General features: G+C 40.2%; 1 protein-coding gene across 2 annotated transcripts; it reads right to left on the minus strand.

Moving 5' to 3' along the window:
• Window positions 1-421: 421 nt before the first annotated feature.
• gng2 (guanine nucleotide binding protein (G protein), gamma 2) lies at window positions 422-10,958 on the minus strand. 2 transcript variants are annotated; one of them, XM_087779505.1, is made up of 4 exons: window positions 10,799-10,958; window positions 4,166-4,230; window positions 1,056-1,156; window positions 422-1,006 (listed from the first exon to the last, which is right to left on the minus strand). In XM_087779505.1, exons 3-4 carry the CDS (start codon window positions 1,140-1,142, stop codon window positions 878-880), a joined length of 216 nt encoding a protein of 71 aa, XP_087635631.1. In that variant the 5' UTR covers window positions 1,143-1,156; window positions 4,166-4,230; window positions 10,799-10,958; the 3' UTR covers window positions 422-877. The 2 variants fall into 2 exon arrangements, with proteins under 2 accessions (XP_087635631.1, XP_087635630.1); XM_087779504.1 differs by having other exon boundaries at window positions 1,056-1,159.
• Between the last annotated feature and the right edge of the window lie 8,093 nt (window positions 10,959-19,051).

Below are 19,051 nucleotides of genomic sequence, written 5' to 3' on the forward strand. Positions count from 1 at the left end.
TAAATAAATAAATAAAACGTACTATAAACTTAAAACCCCCTGTTATGTATTATATTTAAAAAAATAGAGAAAGTATATTACTGAATAGAGAAAGTATATTACTTATATTTAATATAAATTAATAAAATGAGAGTAAAGACATGGTTATAAAGTAACTTTGGTCGTAATAAATTATTCTTCAAACATATTTAATACTTTAAATTAGATGAATCAGTAAAAAAGATAAAAAAGAAAAGGAGTACATGGAGTACATGGAGTAAACCAACCCAAACTACAAGTTTTGAAGCTAATATTTGTGTTTGTAATGTTATTTGTATTTAGAAACTCATGTGTGACGTCAGTATTTGTTGTGTGTCGTCATCGTTGGAGTCGCTGTTCCCAGAGCCTCCACCAGGCGGCGCAGCAGGAAGACAGACGCAGGTTGAGGAAGTCACAGAACATTTTTACTCGCTAGTCATTTTTATACAAAGAGTAGAAAGATTTGAATACAGGAGACAAAGAGTTGATAGATGTCGATACACAAGTTTCTCGTCACAGACTCGTCAAAATCCTGCAAATAAACGTCGATCCACTGATAGAAAGTTACCGAGAAGACAGTTTCAACCGAGAAGAACCCAAAGTAAGAACCCGGTCGTCAGGCGGCATCTAGTGGTTCTGCTCGACCCGCTACTGTGACGCCAGCACATCTGGAATCCCAACGAAGAACCACAAAATATTTTTATTCTTGTTTTATCTTGTTTTGTACACGTCGACGCCCCCCCCCCCCCCTCACACGGACCCCCGTTAACTTCCTGTGTGGGTTCATCGACGAGGTCCGGTCCTCGCACCAGGACACGTGGAACGTTCCGTGTTCAAGGTTCCACTGACGCCGCCGCCTCTACAAGATGGCGCAGAAGAACTTCTTCTCCCTGAAGGGGTTCTCCGAGGCCGGCACCGGCGACAGCAGCGGGTCTTCTTTGGCGTGAGCCTCGCAGTACGACATCAGGTCGGCGGTGGCTTTGGACACCTGGACGCACAGGTGTTACAGCGTGTGGTGTCAGGTTCACTTGTCTCACCTTTATCCTGTCGATGTTGGCCTCCATCTTCAGCTGCTCCACCAGCTTCCGGGCCTGAGCGATGCTGGCCGTGTTATTGCTCGCCATGGTGGCAGTGCTCGCTTCTGGGGACACCAGAGTCCATTAATGATAATGCTAGCATGCTAATAAGCTAATCAAGTAGTGGCACACTTGCAATACTGTTGATAAAAACATTTGTAGCGTGTAAGCATGCTAATAAGCTAACTAATTAGCAGAACACCTTCATATCTGTTGATGAAAACATCTGTAGCGAGCTAGCTTGCTAATAAGCTAACTAAGTAGAAGCACACTTTCATAATTGTTAATGAAAACAACTGTAGCATGCTAGCTTGCTAATAAGCTAACTAAGTAGCAGCACACTTGCAATACTGTTGATAAAAACATTTGTAGCATGCTAGCATGCTAATAAGCTAAGTGGCAGCACACTTTCATATCTATTTATGAAAAAAATTGTAGCGTGTTAACATGCTAATAAGCTAACTGATTAGCAGCACACTTGCATATCTGTTGATGAAAGCACCTGTAGTGTGCTAGCTTGCTAATAAGCTAACTAAGTAGCAGAACACTTTCATATCTGTTGATGAAAACATCTGTAGCGTGCTAGCATGCTAATAGGCTAACTAATTAGCAGGACACTTGCATATCTGTTGATGAAAACATCAGTAGCGTGCTAGCATGCTAATAAGCTAACTAAGTAGCAGCACACTTGCATATCTGTTGATGAAATCATCTGTAGCGAGCTAGCTTGCTAATAAGCTAACTAAGTAGCAGAACACTTGCATATCTGTTGATGAAAGCATCTGTAGCGAGCTAGCTTGCTAATAAGCTAACTAAATAGCAGCACACTTTCATATCTGTTGATGAAAACATCTGTAGCGAGCTAGCATGCTAATAAGCTAACTAAGTAGCAGGACACTTGCAATACTGTTGATGAGAACATCTGTAGCATGCTAGCTTGCTAATAAGCTAACTCATTTTTATTTAATTTTAATACTTTTTTGAGTATTGTTTTGATTGTTTAAGCGCTTTGTGACCCTGGTCTGGAAAAGCGCTATATAAATAAATATTACTTACTTACTTACTAATTAGCAGGACCCTTGCAATACTATTAATGAAAACATCTGTAGCGAGCTAACATGCTAATAAGCTAACTAATTAGCAGGACCCTTGCAATACTATTAATGAAAACATCTGTAGCGAGCTAACATGCTAATAAGCTAACTAATTAGCAGGACCCTTGCAATACTATTAATGAAAACATCTGTAGCGAGCTAACATGCTAATAAGCTAACTAAGTAGCAGCACACTTTCATAATTTTAATGAAAACATCTGTAGCTAAAACCACAAACAAGTTCTATTGGGAGATTCTGTTGGTTGACACTTTTTTAAGAGGAGCTAATTCAATTAGCAAGACCTGGGCCTCAACATATTTGTTTACCAATAGTGCACGTGTGTGTGTGTGTGTGTGTGTGTGTGTGTGTGTGTGTGTGTGTGTGTGTATGCTGTGACAGACCAGGTCGACTCCACTGGCTTCAGGAACACGATCTGTGCTCGACTCGTACGCTGCTCGTGTTCTACAGTGTTTTTGAACGAGTGTTTAAACTGGTGAAGATTCACGAGCTGCTCCGTGTAAACATGTCAGGCTGGTCTGGTTCTGGTTCTTCTCAGGAGATGGTGCCTCACCAGTGGTTCAGGAAGTCATGTGACCACGAATCCACTTTACAGTTGCTCAGAGTTTTACTGTGAAGTACTTTTTACTCATAAAACCACAAACGAACTCAACAAGAGTCTCTAGGTTGTTACAATGTAGCAACGGAGGCTTTGTGACGCTGCAGTTACACTGTTAAGACACTGGGTGGAGCCAGAAACATTGATTTCAATCTAACTTATTGATGCTTTAACGTCATAACTTTGTTACGGCTTTTGTCTTGATCTGAACTCAAATATTTATTGTTAATTTATTTGTTAAATAAATACATTTTCTCCCGTCACGATGAAAAATAATATTGATATGATTAAAATTAACTGTACTGATCCAAGTACACGATAAAAGGTTATATCGTAAAGTTCCTGTAATGAACAGTTTTCTTTGTTGAGTTAATGCAGGAAGAGTGTGTCTCTGGTCTGACCCGGGGCTTCCTCCCGAAGATTAGAACACATACTGTTCATGACGACTGTCGTGAAGTTACGATAATGTGCTTCAATAAAGGAAATCCTGTTCAAGACGTTTTATTTTATGAAAACATCTGTAGCGAGCTAGCATGCTAATAAGCTAACTAGGTAGCAGAACACTCTCATATCTGTTGATGAAAACATTGGTAGTGTGCTAGCATGCTAATAAGCTACCTAAGTAGCAGAACACTTTCATATCTGTTGATGAAAACATTGGTAGTGTGCTAGCATGCTAATAAGCTACCTAAGTAGCAGAACACTTTCATATCTGTTGATGGAAACATTTGTAGCGTGCTAGAATGCTAATAAGCTAACAAAGTAGCAGAACACTTTCACAAATGTTGATAAACATCTGTAGCGAGCTAGCTTGCTAATAAGCTACCTAAGTAGCAGAACACTTTCACAAATGTTGATAAACATCTGTAGCGAGCTAGCTTGCTAATAAGCTAACAAAGTAGCAGAACACTTTCACAAATGTTGATAAACATCTGTAGCGAGCTACCTAGCTAATAAGCTACCTAAGTAGCAGAACACTTTCATATCTGTTGACGAAAACATTTGTAGCATTCTAGCTTGCTAATAAGTAAAAAAAAAAAAAGCAGAACACTTTCACAAATGTTGATGAACATCTATAGCAAGCTACCTTGCTAATAAGCTAACTAAGTAGCAGAACACTTTCACAAATGTTGATGAACATCTGTAGTGTGCTAGTTTGCTAGTAAGCTAACTAATTAGCAGAACACTTTCATATCTGTTGATTTGTTATATAAAGATTTGTATTTAAAAACAAAACTAACAGCAAAAGTAGCTTCTCAGTCTGAAAACATCATCAAAACATCGAGAAGATATTGTTGTTTTTAATGAACTTGTGTCGTCATGTTCTTGTGTTTGTGATGAACGTGTGTCGAGGTCTCACCTGCTCGGCTGAGTCCTGGTCCGGCCGGTCCTGGTCCTGGTCAGGGTCTGGAGCTGGAGTTAAATCTGTGGCACAAGAGAAGCAGAAGATCATGAATCGACACAATAGAACTGATGGCGTCTCCGTCAGTTTAAAGGTCGCGATGACGGCGAGTCTTTGTGTGAAATGTTAGCTTCGGCGCCGCACGTCCAGCAGAAGTGACGGCGGTGAATGGACGGATGAATATTTGATGCCGTGGTCTCAGAAACTCTTCTTCCGTCTCATTTTTAATGCATCTGTGACTCAGCAGCACTTTCTCCCGACACTTCTGATAAACGGACCAATTACTGCAAGAGCGGATCCGAGCGGATCCGAGCGGATCCGAGCAGGACGGGGATCCGATCCTGGCGGCGAACATCCGTTACGGACGAGCTTCAGGAACATCCGACCTCGACGTCGTGTTCGTCGTGAAGCGAATGAAGTTATTAAGTTATCAAATGAAGTGTGACGTTCAAATATTGACTGGTGCTGTTGACACTTCAGGTTCTGTGACCCGACTGAAGTCGCTGCTCGAGGGCATCCGGCTCGGAGCTTATTTGAAGGCTTAAGTGACTCAAAGCACGGAGACTTGTCAGAGTTCTGCCTGGATGTTGATGCGCGTCTTGTCAGGTATCGTCAAGAATCTGGAAATACACATCACGATACTGTACGATAAGTACTGCATTAGGTCTTGTATATTGGTCTTTATCATGATACTGTCGGAACAAAGATATATTGAGTTTCTTTTATTTTAATTGTAGTAAAACTGTCTTAGTGTAGTGAACACACAATGTTAGAGCTGCTGGAGTCCAATGTATCCTCTTGTCCTCAGTTATCACAGTCTCACAAGATTTCAAGAGTTCATTTAGCTACTGCCAACTAGTGGCCACAAGTTTAATTGCATGGCATTGACTCTGGTGTTGTGATAGTGTAGTAACAAGTATATTTGTGTAGTATTGTCCAGTACTTGACTCTGGTGTTGTGATAGTGTAGTAACAAGTATATATGTGTAGTATTGTCCAGTACTTGACTCTGGTGTTGTGATAGTGTAGTAACAAGTATATGTGTGTAGTATTGTCCAGTACTTGACTCTGGTGTTGTGATAGTGTAGTAACAAGTATATGTGTGTAGTATTGTCCAGTACTTGACTCTGGTGTTGTGATAGTGTAGTAACAAGTATATTTGTGTAGTATTGTCCAGTACTTGACTCTGGTGTTGTGATAGTGTAGTAACAAGTATATATGTGTAGTATTGTCCAGTACTTGACTCTGGTGTTGTGATAGTGTAGTAACAAGTATATGTGTGTAGTATTGTCCAGTACTTGACTCTGGTGTTGTGATAGTGTAGTAACAAGTATATGTGTGTAGTATTGTCCAGTACTTGACTCTGGTGTTGTGATAGTGTAGTAACAAGTATATATGTGTAGTATTGTCCATTACTTGACTCTGGTGTTGTGATAGTGTAGTAACAAGTATATGTGTGTAGTATTGTCCGGTACTTGACTCTGGTGTTGTGATAGTGTAGTAACAAGTATATGTGTGTAGTATTGTCCAGTACTTGACTCTGGTGTTGTGATAGTGTAGTAACAAGTATATATGTGTAGTATTGTCCATTACTTGACTCTGGTGTTGTGATAGTGTAGTAACAAGTATATATGTGTAGTATTGTCCAGTACTTGACTCTGGTGTTGTGATAGTGTAGTAACAAGTATATGTGTGTAGTATTGTCCAGTACTTGACTCTGGTGTTGTGATAGTGTAGTAACAAGTATATATGTGTAGTATTGTTGAGTACTTGACTCTGGTGTTGTGATAGTGTAGTAACAAGGATATATGTGTAGTATTGTCCAGTACTTGACTCTGGTGTTGTGATAGTGTAGTAACAAGTATATATGTGTAGTATTGTTGAGTACTTGACTCTGGTGTTGTGATAGTATAGTAACAAGTATATATGTGTAGTATTGTCCAGTACTTGACTCTGGTGTTGTAGTATTTACAGACCACATGACTCTTGACAAAGTCGTAACTACTTTCATTTGTTTACAAACCAAAATATGTCCAAACATCAGCTTTAAAAGCTGCTGGACTCACTGTATCCTCTCGTCCTCAGTCACTGCAGGATCTCACGGGATCTGAGTTTTCATGTGGATGCTGTCATCTAAAGGAGCCTCACAACAGTCACACTGAAGGAAGTGACAGTTCAGGACATTTATTATTATTTATTTATTCAACCCATCAGCGTGATGTCATCTTCAGACACCAGGGTCAAAGGTCAGTCAGGTTTGTGTCACATCAGCACTCGTAACCGAAGCCATTTTTTTTTTATAAAACGATTGAACGACTGGTTCAGGTTCTGATCCGTATTTAAAGCATCCTCATGACTCCACAGACGCGACTGGTTTATCCTGACAGGTGTTTCAGTGACGCTCTGACCTCCTGCTGCCGCCGACAGCCTCAAATCAATCAGACCCACCACTGCCATCCTTCCCCTGCCATTCTCAGGCACTCAAGCAACCGTGTCCCAGCTCCCCGGGACACATCCTGCTCACTGGAATATCATCGGTGGCGTGTTGAGTTTGACATAAACCCACACGGCGCATGAAAGCCTCTCCCACACTCGTGACCTCCTGATTATTTCATTATCTCTGTGAAGTGCGACTTCATTACGGCGTCTATTTTTACGCGGCGAAGCAGGAAGTGTCTGCGCGAGACGCCCAGAGAGGGAATCGTGGCGAGGTGATTAAAAAACAGGTCCCTGGTTCAACTCCCCCTGGACCTGTCAATCACAGGAGGGGAGGCGGAGCTACGATGGGAACACTGATGACATCACAGCGGAATCTTAAAGTGTTCAGGGAGACACGTCGAGTCGTTAAAGGTAAACACAACACGATGTTGGCGTAACGCTAATGCAGTTTCCTGATGATGCACTTCAGTTCATCGCAGTCGTGATCCATCCCATAATGATCCATCGAACCCGAGATAAAGTGGAGGGAGTTTTGTTATTAATATCTTTATCTCCTCCGAGCGTCACTGTTTCCAAAACAACTGGAATGTTTTCTTTGGCAGCTGCTGAGACTCAAAAGAAGCATTTTTTTCATAATCTTTTCTAAAGAAAAACAAAAAAAAGCAACTTTGTGGCCAAAGAATTGAACTTTTGATTGAAGCAGATCATCAGAACCAGTGCTGGGTATCGATCCGTCGATACTTATGTCTTCACTTCCCGAACGGTACTTTACTTTAATTAGAAAGAAATAAGAATATAAGAAATCAGAAATAACTAATTAACTCCACTGTTGATCACGAGTTGATACCAGAACCTGGCACTGAAGGAAGAAGCATGTTTGGAGACTCGGTACCAAAGTATTTCGGAAAGTCTTCTCCTTCCAGAAGCACTTTTGAATATTACTACGATCAGTCGTCGACCTCACGTCAACTTCTCTTCCACCGTTCTGGTTCTTCAGGTTCTCTCGCTCTGGAACCACGGAAGAAAAAACTCTTCATGAACAGAGAAGCAGCAAATGTTCTCTCCAGTCTTGAATGGACGACATGAACCCGGACCAGGAAACAGTCGTGACAAAGATCCTATAGAAACCAGCCCTGAATGAGACGTAAATCTTCTTGTCTTGGACGTCATGGTGGTTTTCTAAGAGCTGCTTCACCTCCTGCCACTCACTGCTCCGCCGACCACGACCACGACGACCACGAAGACCACGAAGACCACGACGACCACGAAGGAAGAAGAAGAAGCTTCAGAAGAAGTCGGCGAGGAAGACACGAGTGGCGCAGAAGTAGTATCGCCTTCCAAGGTTGCTTTTATGGCGACCTCAGCAAGGTGAGGTAACAGGAGACTGACCTCCAGAGTTATTAATGAGCACAATCAAGAGGATATTGACTCGTCAATGTAATATATACACAGATCCGCGACCTTCGGTGGAGGACGACGAGGCCTCGGGTACCGTCGGTGGAGGAGGAGAGAAGAAGTGAGAGAACGGGTCGACACGGAGATACCTTAGGAGGTAAAGAAAGGAGACTTTCTTCAATCATAATATAGAAAATAAAATACAAAGGAACATTTTCCTGAGGGTGGATGAACCTCTACTACGACTTCCTGTTGAATATTAAGGAAACAGGTTGATACACAATAGTTCATATAGTGTCTCCTCACGCTTGACTTCTTGTTGAGGTCACAGAGGTCGCGACACAACAATCAAACATAGAAATTCTTCTGGCATTTGCTTTGTGTCGATATTTCTCTTTCCACTCGTCGTTCAATCTTTACCGTGCTAACTTTACGTCGCTCAACTGGACCTTCTCGGACAAAAGTGTCGTAAAGTACAGCAGATGGACCACCACAGTCGTAATGGACTGGACCAAGTTCTCCATTTAGGGGTGAACGACCATGTGTCCAGTTTATAAATATGTTGTTTCCTTTGGCTCTAGTATCAGACGACAGTAAACTTAGTTCCTGCCTCTGGTGAACCTTCACTTTCTCCGCCTGAATCCGCTGACGCTGGCTCTCAGTCGGACCCTCCACCACCCGTTATCATTCGATTAGCCTGGACATCTGCGCCCCCCCAAACCCCCCAGCACGCCCGGCTCCACGGTACAGTGAAGTCTGCATGTGCTCGGGTTAATCTAGGCTCCAGAAGGGGGGGGGGGGGGGTGGAAGGCAGTGGCCCAGGAAATGATGCCTCCCCTGGGGGGCGAGGAGGCAGCGGGAGGAGGTCTATGGCTCCGGGGAGCACAAATGTGCTCGATTATGTTTATTAAATCAAACGACATGTTTCCTCTTGGTTCCGTCGAAGTGTTCGCCTCGACATCTGAAGGTGTTCAGACCTGTGACGTGTGACGGGCGAAGGTCGACGATGAGTGACGGGAAGAAGGATCCGGCGAAGATAGAGTCGAGTGTGTCCACGAGAATATTGTGTCGCAGGTTCGATGTTCTTGAAGATGATTCTTCAAATGAAACTTCTCAGAGAGTCTGTATCGATATCACCTCCTAGAGTTTGTCACTATCACGTGAACACAGAGCTTGATTGTCGGTAGCTATGAGTGTGTCCTTCTGTGCCCTGAGACAGGAGTCCTGTCCAGGGTGTCCCCCGCCTCAACCCCGAGGAAACTGGGATCCGCGACCTCCCTGAGGGACGAGCCGTAAGAAGACGAACGAATGAATCTTCATCCACAGATGAACTGATGAATCGAGGACAACAAAGACGACTTATAGACGAATGGAAGTAGATGTTTATAGAAAATACTACAGAGTTTGTTACGAGTGATTCTCAACAAGTCATCGTTGGATCTTATTTCTTGACCTTCACTCGCGAATAATGTTCGCTCAGAAAAACTGGGAATTCGCTGGTTTGCGGAAGAGCTGGAGTTTTAACATCACTAACTAAACCTGTTATCATTCGTCTACTTGTTTAGTATAATTGGTGTAACTTGGACATGTGTGTATCCGGGCGGACGAGTAAATACATTCTGATGTCGTTTTAATATCTATAATTCAAGATCGATCTAAGTTTAGCTTCGTTGAAATGTATCGATCGATTTATAATGTGGTTTTCTGATCCAACTTTCTCCGTACATTTGTAAACTGGATCAGCTGTTGATTGTTTGGTTCCTGAAGTAAGAAGTAAACAATATGCAGATGAAACTCACGTGTAGGTGAAGATCTAGTGAATCCTGGTGTCGACTCAACTGTGCCGACACTGTTGTATAAAACAAAGTGTTTAAGTAAACACCAGTGAAAACATTTATATGTTTCAAACCTTTATATGTTTCAAACCTCGTTATCAACGACACCAACATCATGTGTTATCGAACTAAAAGTCACGAGATGTTTGACGATACGTTAAAGTTTTATGAAATTAGATGCAAGTCAGAAGTTTTTAATTCTCTTAAAACCTCGGATCATTGACTCAAACACCACGAATAAAACCTGCTCAGATACGGCTCATGAGATCTTCACCAGATCTTCTCCCAGTTACCCATAATCCTCGAGCAACCACGCGCCCGACACGGCAGGTGCGTCGGATTGAAAATATTGAAAACGTATTTTCAACTGTGGCTCGTCTCTAACGTCACAGGAACGATGAGCTCTGGAGGCTCCGCTGGCCTCGCAGCAACAACACGCCTCAGGGTCTGCTGTGGATACGAGGCCTGTGTACACAAACGAAAACCCCACAGTGTTTGGAAAGTAGCATCGCTTGTTTATGATGACACTTGAGTTACTGAAGAGAGGGAGGAAAAAGAACCCCCCCCCCCCTCACCCCACCTTCCCCTCCACCACCTTCTCTTCTTCTACCATCTGCTACACAAAGCTAGTGTGTGGTCGATCTCAGGGAGGAGACGCGTGGATCGGGTGAGGTTTTGGGAATCACTAGAAAATCCCTCGGGAGCAGGATTTGTGTTCCTGTTGTTTTTCTTCCGTGCAGCGGTTTCTTTTGTTTTCAGCACAAACATCTGGATCCTCCATCCAATCGTGAGGCTTGAGATGGATGTTCCTGATACTTCAGCGTCCAGCTCTGACACGCGTGGATACCAGACCCTCCTCCACGTCTGGAATCCCCCCACCAAAAAAAAAACCCTGAAAAGACAGGAGCTGAACGAAGCCCTACCTTCTGCGCTTCAACTTCCTCCCGCGATGACAAACACATCCAGTCCGGTCTGGTCGCTTCCACTCGTCCTCCTCTCGTCCTCACAGCGACACATGCGACTACATCCAGCCTCCCTCCTACTCTGCAGCAGCTGAGATCCTCCCTCCTCGCCGCCGCTCCGAGTCTCCACCCTTCAGAAAAGACCCTCCTCCTCCTCCTCCTGCTGCTCCTCGCTCTCCTTCCCTTCAGAAGATGCAACCCTTCATCTCCCAGAGGAACAACCGTCTCTTTAAAGTCCTACAGTCAACAGAGAGTCGCCGGTCTGGACGAGCAGGATCACCCTCTAGACAAACATTCACTGTTGAGAAGGTGTTTGTTTGAATGAAGGCAGCGACGTCTTCGCTCTTTCGTTTCATCGTCTTCTCAGACGTTCACCTTAGAAATGATGAACGAGAGTTCGGTTCCTCTGTCTTTAAAAACATTTTAAAACTAAAAAATAAACTAAGTGCTAGTCAAAGTGTGGCTGTTGTTGACTAGTAAACATTAAAAATGACAAGTTTATTTTTCCTTTAAACCACATTTTATTTTCGTCGTAGTTATTTTACGATTTATATTTTAATAAAATATTTTTAAACTCAAATATATCTATTTTTTTTCATTTAATTTACAATTAACGTGAAAATATTCATTTTCGTGTTGCAATGAAACATCTGGCCACTGGATGGCATCAGTCATTACATCCTCCACAGCTAAATGAAGCATTAAATCTCTGCTATGACTGAGGACGAGAGGATACAGTGGCTCCAGCAGCTTTTAAAGCTGATGTTTGGACATATTTTGGTTTGAAAACAAATGAAATCAGTTACAACTTCGTCAAGAGTCATGTGGTCTGTAAATACTACAACACCAGAGTCAAGTACTGGACAATACTACACATATATACTTGTTACTACACTATCACAACACCAGAGTCAAGTACTGGACAATACTACACATATATACTTGTTACTACACTATCACAACACCAGAGTCAAGTACTGGACAATACAACACATATATACTTGTTACTTCACTATCACAACACCAGAGTCAAGTACTGGACAATACATATACTTGTTACTACACTATCACAACACCAGAGTCAAGTACTGGACAATACTACACATATATACTTGTTACTACACTATCACAACACCAGAGTCAAGTACTGGACAATACAACACATATATACTTGTTACTTCACTATCACAACACCAGAGTCAAGTACTGGACAATACATATACTTGTTACTACACTATCACAACACCAGAGTCAAGTACTGGACAATACTACACATATATACTTGTTACTACACTATCACAACACCAGAGTCAAGTACTGGACAATACTACACATATATACTTGTTACTACACTATCACAACACCAGAGTCAAGTACTGGACAATACTACACATATATACTTGTTACTACACTATCACAACACCAGAGTCAAGTACTGGACAATACTACACATATATACTTGTTACTACACTATCACAACACCAGAGTCAAGTACTGGACAATACTACACATATATACTTGTTACTACACTATCACAACACCAGAGTCAAGTACTGGACAATACTACACATATATACGTGTTACTACACTATCACAACACCAGAGTCAAGTACTGGACAATACTACACATATATACTTGTTACTACACTATCACAACACCAGAGTCAAGTACTGGACAATACAACACATATATACTTGTTACTTCACTATCACAACACCAGAGTCAAGTACTGGACAATACTACACACATATACTTAGATGTTCACCATAGAAATAATGAACGAGCTCAGTTCAGTTAGAGTTCAGTTCCTCCGTCGTTAAAAATAACAACATTTTAAAACTATAAAATAAACAAAGTGCTAGTAAAAGTGTGGCTGTTGTTGACCAGGAAACATTAATAATTACAAACTAAGTTCATTTATTGATCTAAATAATTCAACCTTTTTTTAGCGTTTGAAATATTGTTGATATTAATGAGCTCAAGCTAACAACAGGTGGCAGCAGATTAATAGACACGCTGTTGTCATTTAAACATAGTACTGATTTGTTTTATGATAGTTTTTTTATCATGTTTTAATTGGTAATTATTGCTATTATTATTTTCACACGTGCACTGTATTTGAATCATTTTCGACTGTGAAAAAAAACATTTTCTCAAGACGAATAAATGAAACATCTTTTTTTTTGGCGAACAAATTAAGATATTTTTACCCTAATTATTTTAAATGATTTTGCAAACTGAAAACTAAGGGAAAGACATACAATCACATCACATTTGAGGAAAGAATAATAAAGAACAGTATTTGATTTTACTATTAATCTGCTCTCTGCCTTAAAACGTTGAATTTACGGCGTTTTATTTAATGTAAGAAATCCAGGAGAGAAATGTTCATCATGACAATAATGAAACTATATCGACTTTATGACTTAACATTATGACAAAAGAGACTTTAATGCCAAAGATGGTCCAGATCCTCGTGCGATTATCCATGGTTGGCCTGAAGGAGACTCCAGTTCCTCATCCTGTGAATCATCTCCTCGTCTTCATTCATGCGGACCATGTTCACCGCGGACGTACAGTTACATCAGGAGACGCCTGTGGAGACTCAGTGACTCATAGTTCCTTCGGCGGAACCTTCCGTCCATCACGGCTCCTCCGGTGGAGTCTGTCATGAGCCGGACCCCCTCATTGAGCCGGACCCCCTCATTGAGCCGGACCCCCTCGGTAACCATTGCTCGTCTTCTATTATGTTACCTTCACTTCCTGTCTAACAACAGTAGTGGACGACAAACACTTATAATATCAGGATTTGTTTTTACACAGAACTGTGTCGATAAATATGTATTTAGATTTAAATTAAGTATAATTCTATTCAATTTATTTACCTTTAAAGCACATTTTATTTTAATCATAGTTATTTTACGATTTATATTTTAATAAAATATGTATAAACTAAAATATATCGATTTTTTTTTCATTTAATTTACAATTAACGTGAAAATACTCATTTTTGTGTTGAAATTAAACATCTGGCCACTAGATTGAATCAGTTATTACGTCCTCCGCAGCTAAAGGAAGCATTAAATCTCTGCTATGACTGAGGACGAGAGGATACAGTGGCTCCAGCAGCTTTTAAAGCTGAGGTTTGGACATTTTTTGGTTTGAAAACAAATGCAAGTAGTTACAACTTTGTCAAGAGTCATGTGGTCTGTAAATACTACAACACCAGAGTCAAGTACTGGACAATACTACACATATATACTTGTTACTATACTATCACAACACCAGAGTCAAGTACTGGACAATACTACACATATATACTTGTTACTACACTATCACAACACCAGAGTCAAGTACTGGACAATACTACACATATATACTTGTTACTACACTATCACAACACCAGAGTCAAGTACTGGACAATACTACACATATATACTTATTACTACACTATCACAACACCAGAGTCAAGTACTGGACAATACTACACATATATACTTGTTACTACACTATCACAACACCAGAGTCAAGTACTGGACAATACTACACATATATACTTGTTACTACACTATCACAACACCAGAGTCAAGTACTGGACAATACTACACATATATACTTGTTACTACACTATCACAACACCAGAGTCAAGTACTGGACAATACTACAAGTACTGGACAATACTACACATATATACTTGTTACTACACTATCACAACACCAGAGTCAAGTACTGGACAATACTACACATATATACTTGTTACTACACTATCACAACACCAGAGTCAAGTACTGGACAATACTACACATATATACTTGTTACTACACTATCACAACACCAGAGTCAAGTACTCAACAACACTACACATATATACTTGTTACTACACTATCACAACACCAGAGTCAAGTACTGGACAATACTACACATATATACTTGTTACTACACTATCACAACACCAGAGTCAAGTACTGGACAATACTACACATATATACTTGTTACTACACTATCACAACACCAGAGTCAAGTACTGGACAATACTACACATATATACTTGTTACTACACTATCACAACACCAGAGTCAAGTACTGGACAATACTACAAGTACTGGACAATACTACACATATATACTTGTTACTACACTATCACAACACCAGAGTCAAGTACTGGACAATACTACACATATATACTTGTTACTACACTATCACAACACCAGAGTCAAGTACTGGACAATACTACACATATATACTTGTTACTACACTATCACAACACCAGAGTCAAGTACTCAACAACACTACACATATATACTTGTTACTACACTATCACAACACCAGAGTCAAGTACTGGACAATACTACACATATATACTTGTTACTACACTATCACAACACCAGAGTCAAGTACTGGACAATACTACACATATATACTTGTTACTACACTATCACAACACCAGAGTCAAGTACTGGACAATACTACACATATATACTTGTTACTACACTATCACAACACCAGAGTCAAGTACTGGACAATACTACACATATATACGTGTTATATGTATATCCTATATTATCACTATATGTTATACATGTATCAAAACATGTGTTTCAAACACACAGCTCTAGTAAAAAGCATAAAGAAGTCCTTCAAGCCTCTGATGTCACTGCTAAGAAAAGGATCATTCTAGAGACTTATGTGTTTAATCTGATTAGTGATTATTATTATTGGCTCCGGGGATGATCTGGAGCCTCCACAGTGAATGCAGCTGTTTTGGTTAATAGGCCGGTTTACTGAGGCTGTTAATCCTTGTCTGGGAGTTAAAATGCTAGTTTCCTGCTTCATCATCTCACGTTTATCTTTATACTTGAATACATATACTGTTGTAGTCTGGAGGTTGATGAGGAAACACTGAGTGTCACTCTGGGTCAAGATGCAATGGTTAGTGTGTGTGTGTGTGTGTGTGTGTGTGTGTGTGTGTGTGTGTGTGTGTGTGTGTGTACATGGGTGGGGTTATCTACCAAGGCTGAGGGGGAAGGGACTAGATTTCATTTCTGATTTGTGACCATCTGGCTCCTCTGGCAGCTGCTGTCCTGCCCCATTGCCTCATGGGATTTATCAAGAGGTCAGCACTGCTGGAGACTCACTGTCACCTAACACTGTGATCAGCTGGAAGGACGACACACACGTGCGCGCGCACACACACACACACACACAGGACCGTGTACAGTACGTGTCGGAGACGACATGGACGCGAGACGAGAACACGCGAGACAAAAGGAAGGCGGCGGCGGCGGAGGAGGGTGACGGAGGAACGGAGAATGGATTTCCCCCTCTGTGTTGCCATGGCAACAGTCGTGGATGGAGAATGACTGATTTCCTGTACAGCTGTGGAGGAGAGAGAGGGCCGAGAGAGGCATGTCGGGGGGGCAGAGAGCGTCTATTTCCCCCTCGCTCTCGACTTCGCCTTCAGAGTTCGACACCGACGGCGACGTGTCGACAACAACGACACAAACCACGGCGTCCGCACGTACACAACCATCCCGTGGATTACTGCGACTATAACATAGTAATAATGTATTCATGTACCACGTGAACCACTTGATGGCGCTACAGAGCTGCTGACGTCACGGTGTGATGCTTCAGCAACAAACAACCATTTAAATAACATAATAACAAAATAACATTTATGTTACAGTTTTCTTACTCACTGTCGGGGTTTTCTGGAGACATTTCTTTGTTGACGTCGACGACAGGAAGTGACTGCAGGTGAACGGACAGAGTTACTAAAGGTCAAGACAGAAATCGTCCTGTTCAAGAGAAGCCAGTCTTGTGCTGTGTCTCAAATCACATACTAGCGTACTAAAAGTTAGTATTTTTAGTGCGTTAGTGCGTCTCAATTCTTAGTACGCCCACAGAACTGAGCATGGTTCGATGGACACTAAACACACTAAACAGCTCCATCTTAGTGACGTTTTAAACAGAAGTTACGTCATATATAAATGCATATATATATATTCATATACTTACAGTTGTATTTTCCGCAGCAGTAGGAGGATAAACACGTCTTCGCTGCTGATACCAGCTTAAATATCTCGCGATTATTTTGATTCTCATATTTTTTCTTTATTTCTTTTTCCAAACTTGCAAAACGTGCTGCCAGCAGGTGGCGATAGCGTTCAAACAGCTGGTTGAAACATCGTTAAATAGTAGTAGAAGAAGAAGCTGTCATGTTATCTCTGGTTAGTGTGTAGCAGCAGAGTTTGATTTGAGACATACTATCTGTGGAGAATTTGCGTACTAGTTAGTAAGTACACTAAACTGATGCATACTAACTTCTAGTATACTAAGAGTAGTATGCGATTTGAGACACAGCACTGGTGTCGCAGGTGTGTTCGCAGGTGTGTTCGCAGGTGTGTTTGCAGGTGTGTTCACAGGTGTGTTCACCTGAGGTATTGAGTCGATGAAAGGAATGTCTACATCTTCAGATTAACCAAGTACACATGCAACAAATCACTTGAAAAAAACTCCCTCACAAAACACGTAAGAGTAAAATGTTAATTGAAATCCATTTAATATTATACATTATACACTTATCTGTGAGTCTGACAAATATATTTTAAACTGATCGACTCGCGCGTCGTTCTAATCGTCAGGATTGCCTGGTCGGGTCCGTCAATAATAAAACATATTTATCATAAGATCAATCTCATTATTGGGTCTTTTTGGACAAATTATCTAATTCATTAGAAAAATAATCCAATTTAAAAATGTTTTTAATTAAATGTAATAATACTGAGACATTAAAAATAACAAAATCTTACTTTTAATGTCAAATAAGGTCTTATTTTAAGATTCACGATGACAATGAATTGACAACACAAGCGAGAATCTGTAAAACGACGTATATTGAGGGCAACAGACTTGATATTAACAAAATGAAGCGAGTAAAATGTTCATAGGAATCCATATATTATACATGATACACTTATCTGTGAGTCTGACAAATATCTTTTAAACTGATCGACTCGCGCGTCGTTCTTTATGGACCTGACGATTGCCTGGTCGGGTCCGTCAATAATAAAACATATTTATCATCAGATCAATCTCAATTATTGGGTCTTTTTGGACAAATTATCTAATTCATTAGAAAAATAATCCAATTTAAAAATGTTTTTAATTAAATGTAATAATACTGAGACATTAAAAATAACAAAATCTTACTTTTAATGTCAAATAAGGTCTTATTTTAAGATTCACGATGACAATCAATTGACAACACAAGCGAGAATCTGTAAAACGACGTATATCGAGGGCAACAGACTTGATATTAACAAAATGAAGCGAGTTAAATGTTCATAGGAATCCATATATTATACATGATACACTTATCTGTGAGTCTGACAAATGTATTTTAAACTGATCGACTCGCACATCGATTTTTGTCGATTTCCTGGTCGAGTCCGACATGTTTCCTGTGTTGCGTCACTTCCAACACTAATGTCATTATTTTAATCTATGAAAAATACACCTTAACTGTGCTTTGTGTTTCCATGACTGTATATTTGTACAACTTAAGGTGTGTTTGTTCAATCTAGGCTGTTCATTTGTTCTTTCTATGCATATTTAGAGAAACATTTAACATTAATTCATTGATTACAAATAATGAACATCATTATTAGACAATGAAACCTCGCTTCTGAATAAAGACTTTTTAAATGTGGTAAATATTAAGCAAAGTATGAGATTTGAAACGATGGATTAAACAAAACGTTTATTTTCGATTTTGACCAGAAATGAGTGCATTTTCAGCAGTTTTAATAATCCATAACTAAATAAACTTTGTATTTATTACAGGAAAATGATACTTAATCAATGGAATAGTCTTTATAAGGCTGGTCTGATAATACACAATAGAAATAAATTAATCTGTAACATTTGACCTCTTTTAATAAACCGATTATAAACAAAGAAATAACCTTAACATTTTAAAAAGTCTAGTTTACTTTGCTTTCAATTGAAGCACAATAATTCTGAACGTTTATATAGAAAACAATTATTTCCATTAAAAACCATAACGTTAGCTTGTAGCGCACTTTAGCTAATTAGCTAAGAGCTAGCATAGCTTGATATGTTGTTTATACACTTTAGTTTATATCACGTTTATATTCCGAGACAAAAGGCTGCTCTTCAAACATGAAGCATGTCTAACTATGATTAAAAAA

The sequence above is a fragment of the Callionymus lyra genome, chromosome 18 (assembly GCF_982586985.1).
Source record: "Callionymus lyra chromosome 18, fCalLyr1.hap1.1, whole genome shotgun sequence".
Classification (NCBI taxonomy): Eukaryota; Metazoa; Chordata; class Actinopteri; order Syngnathiformes; family Callionymidae; genus Callionymus; species Callionymus lyra.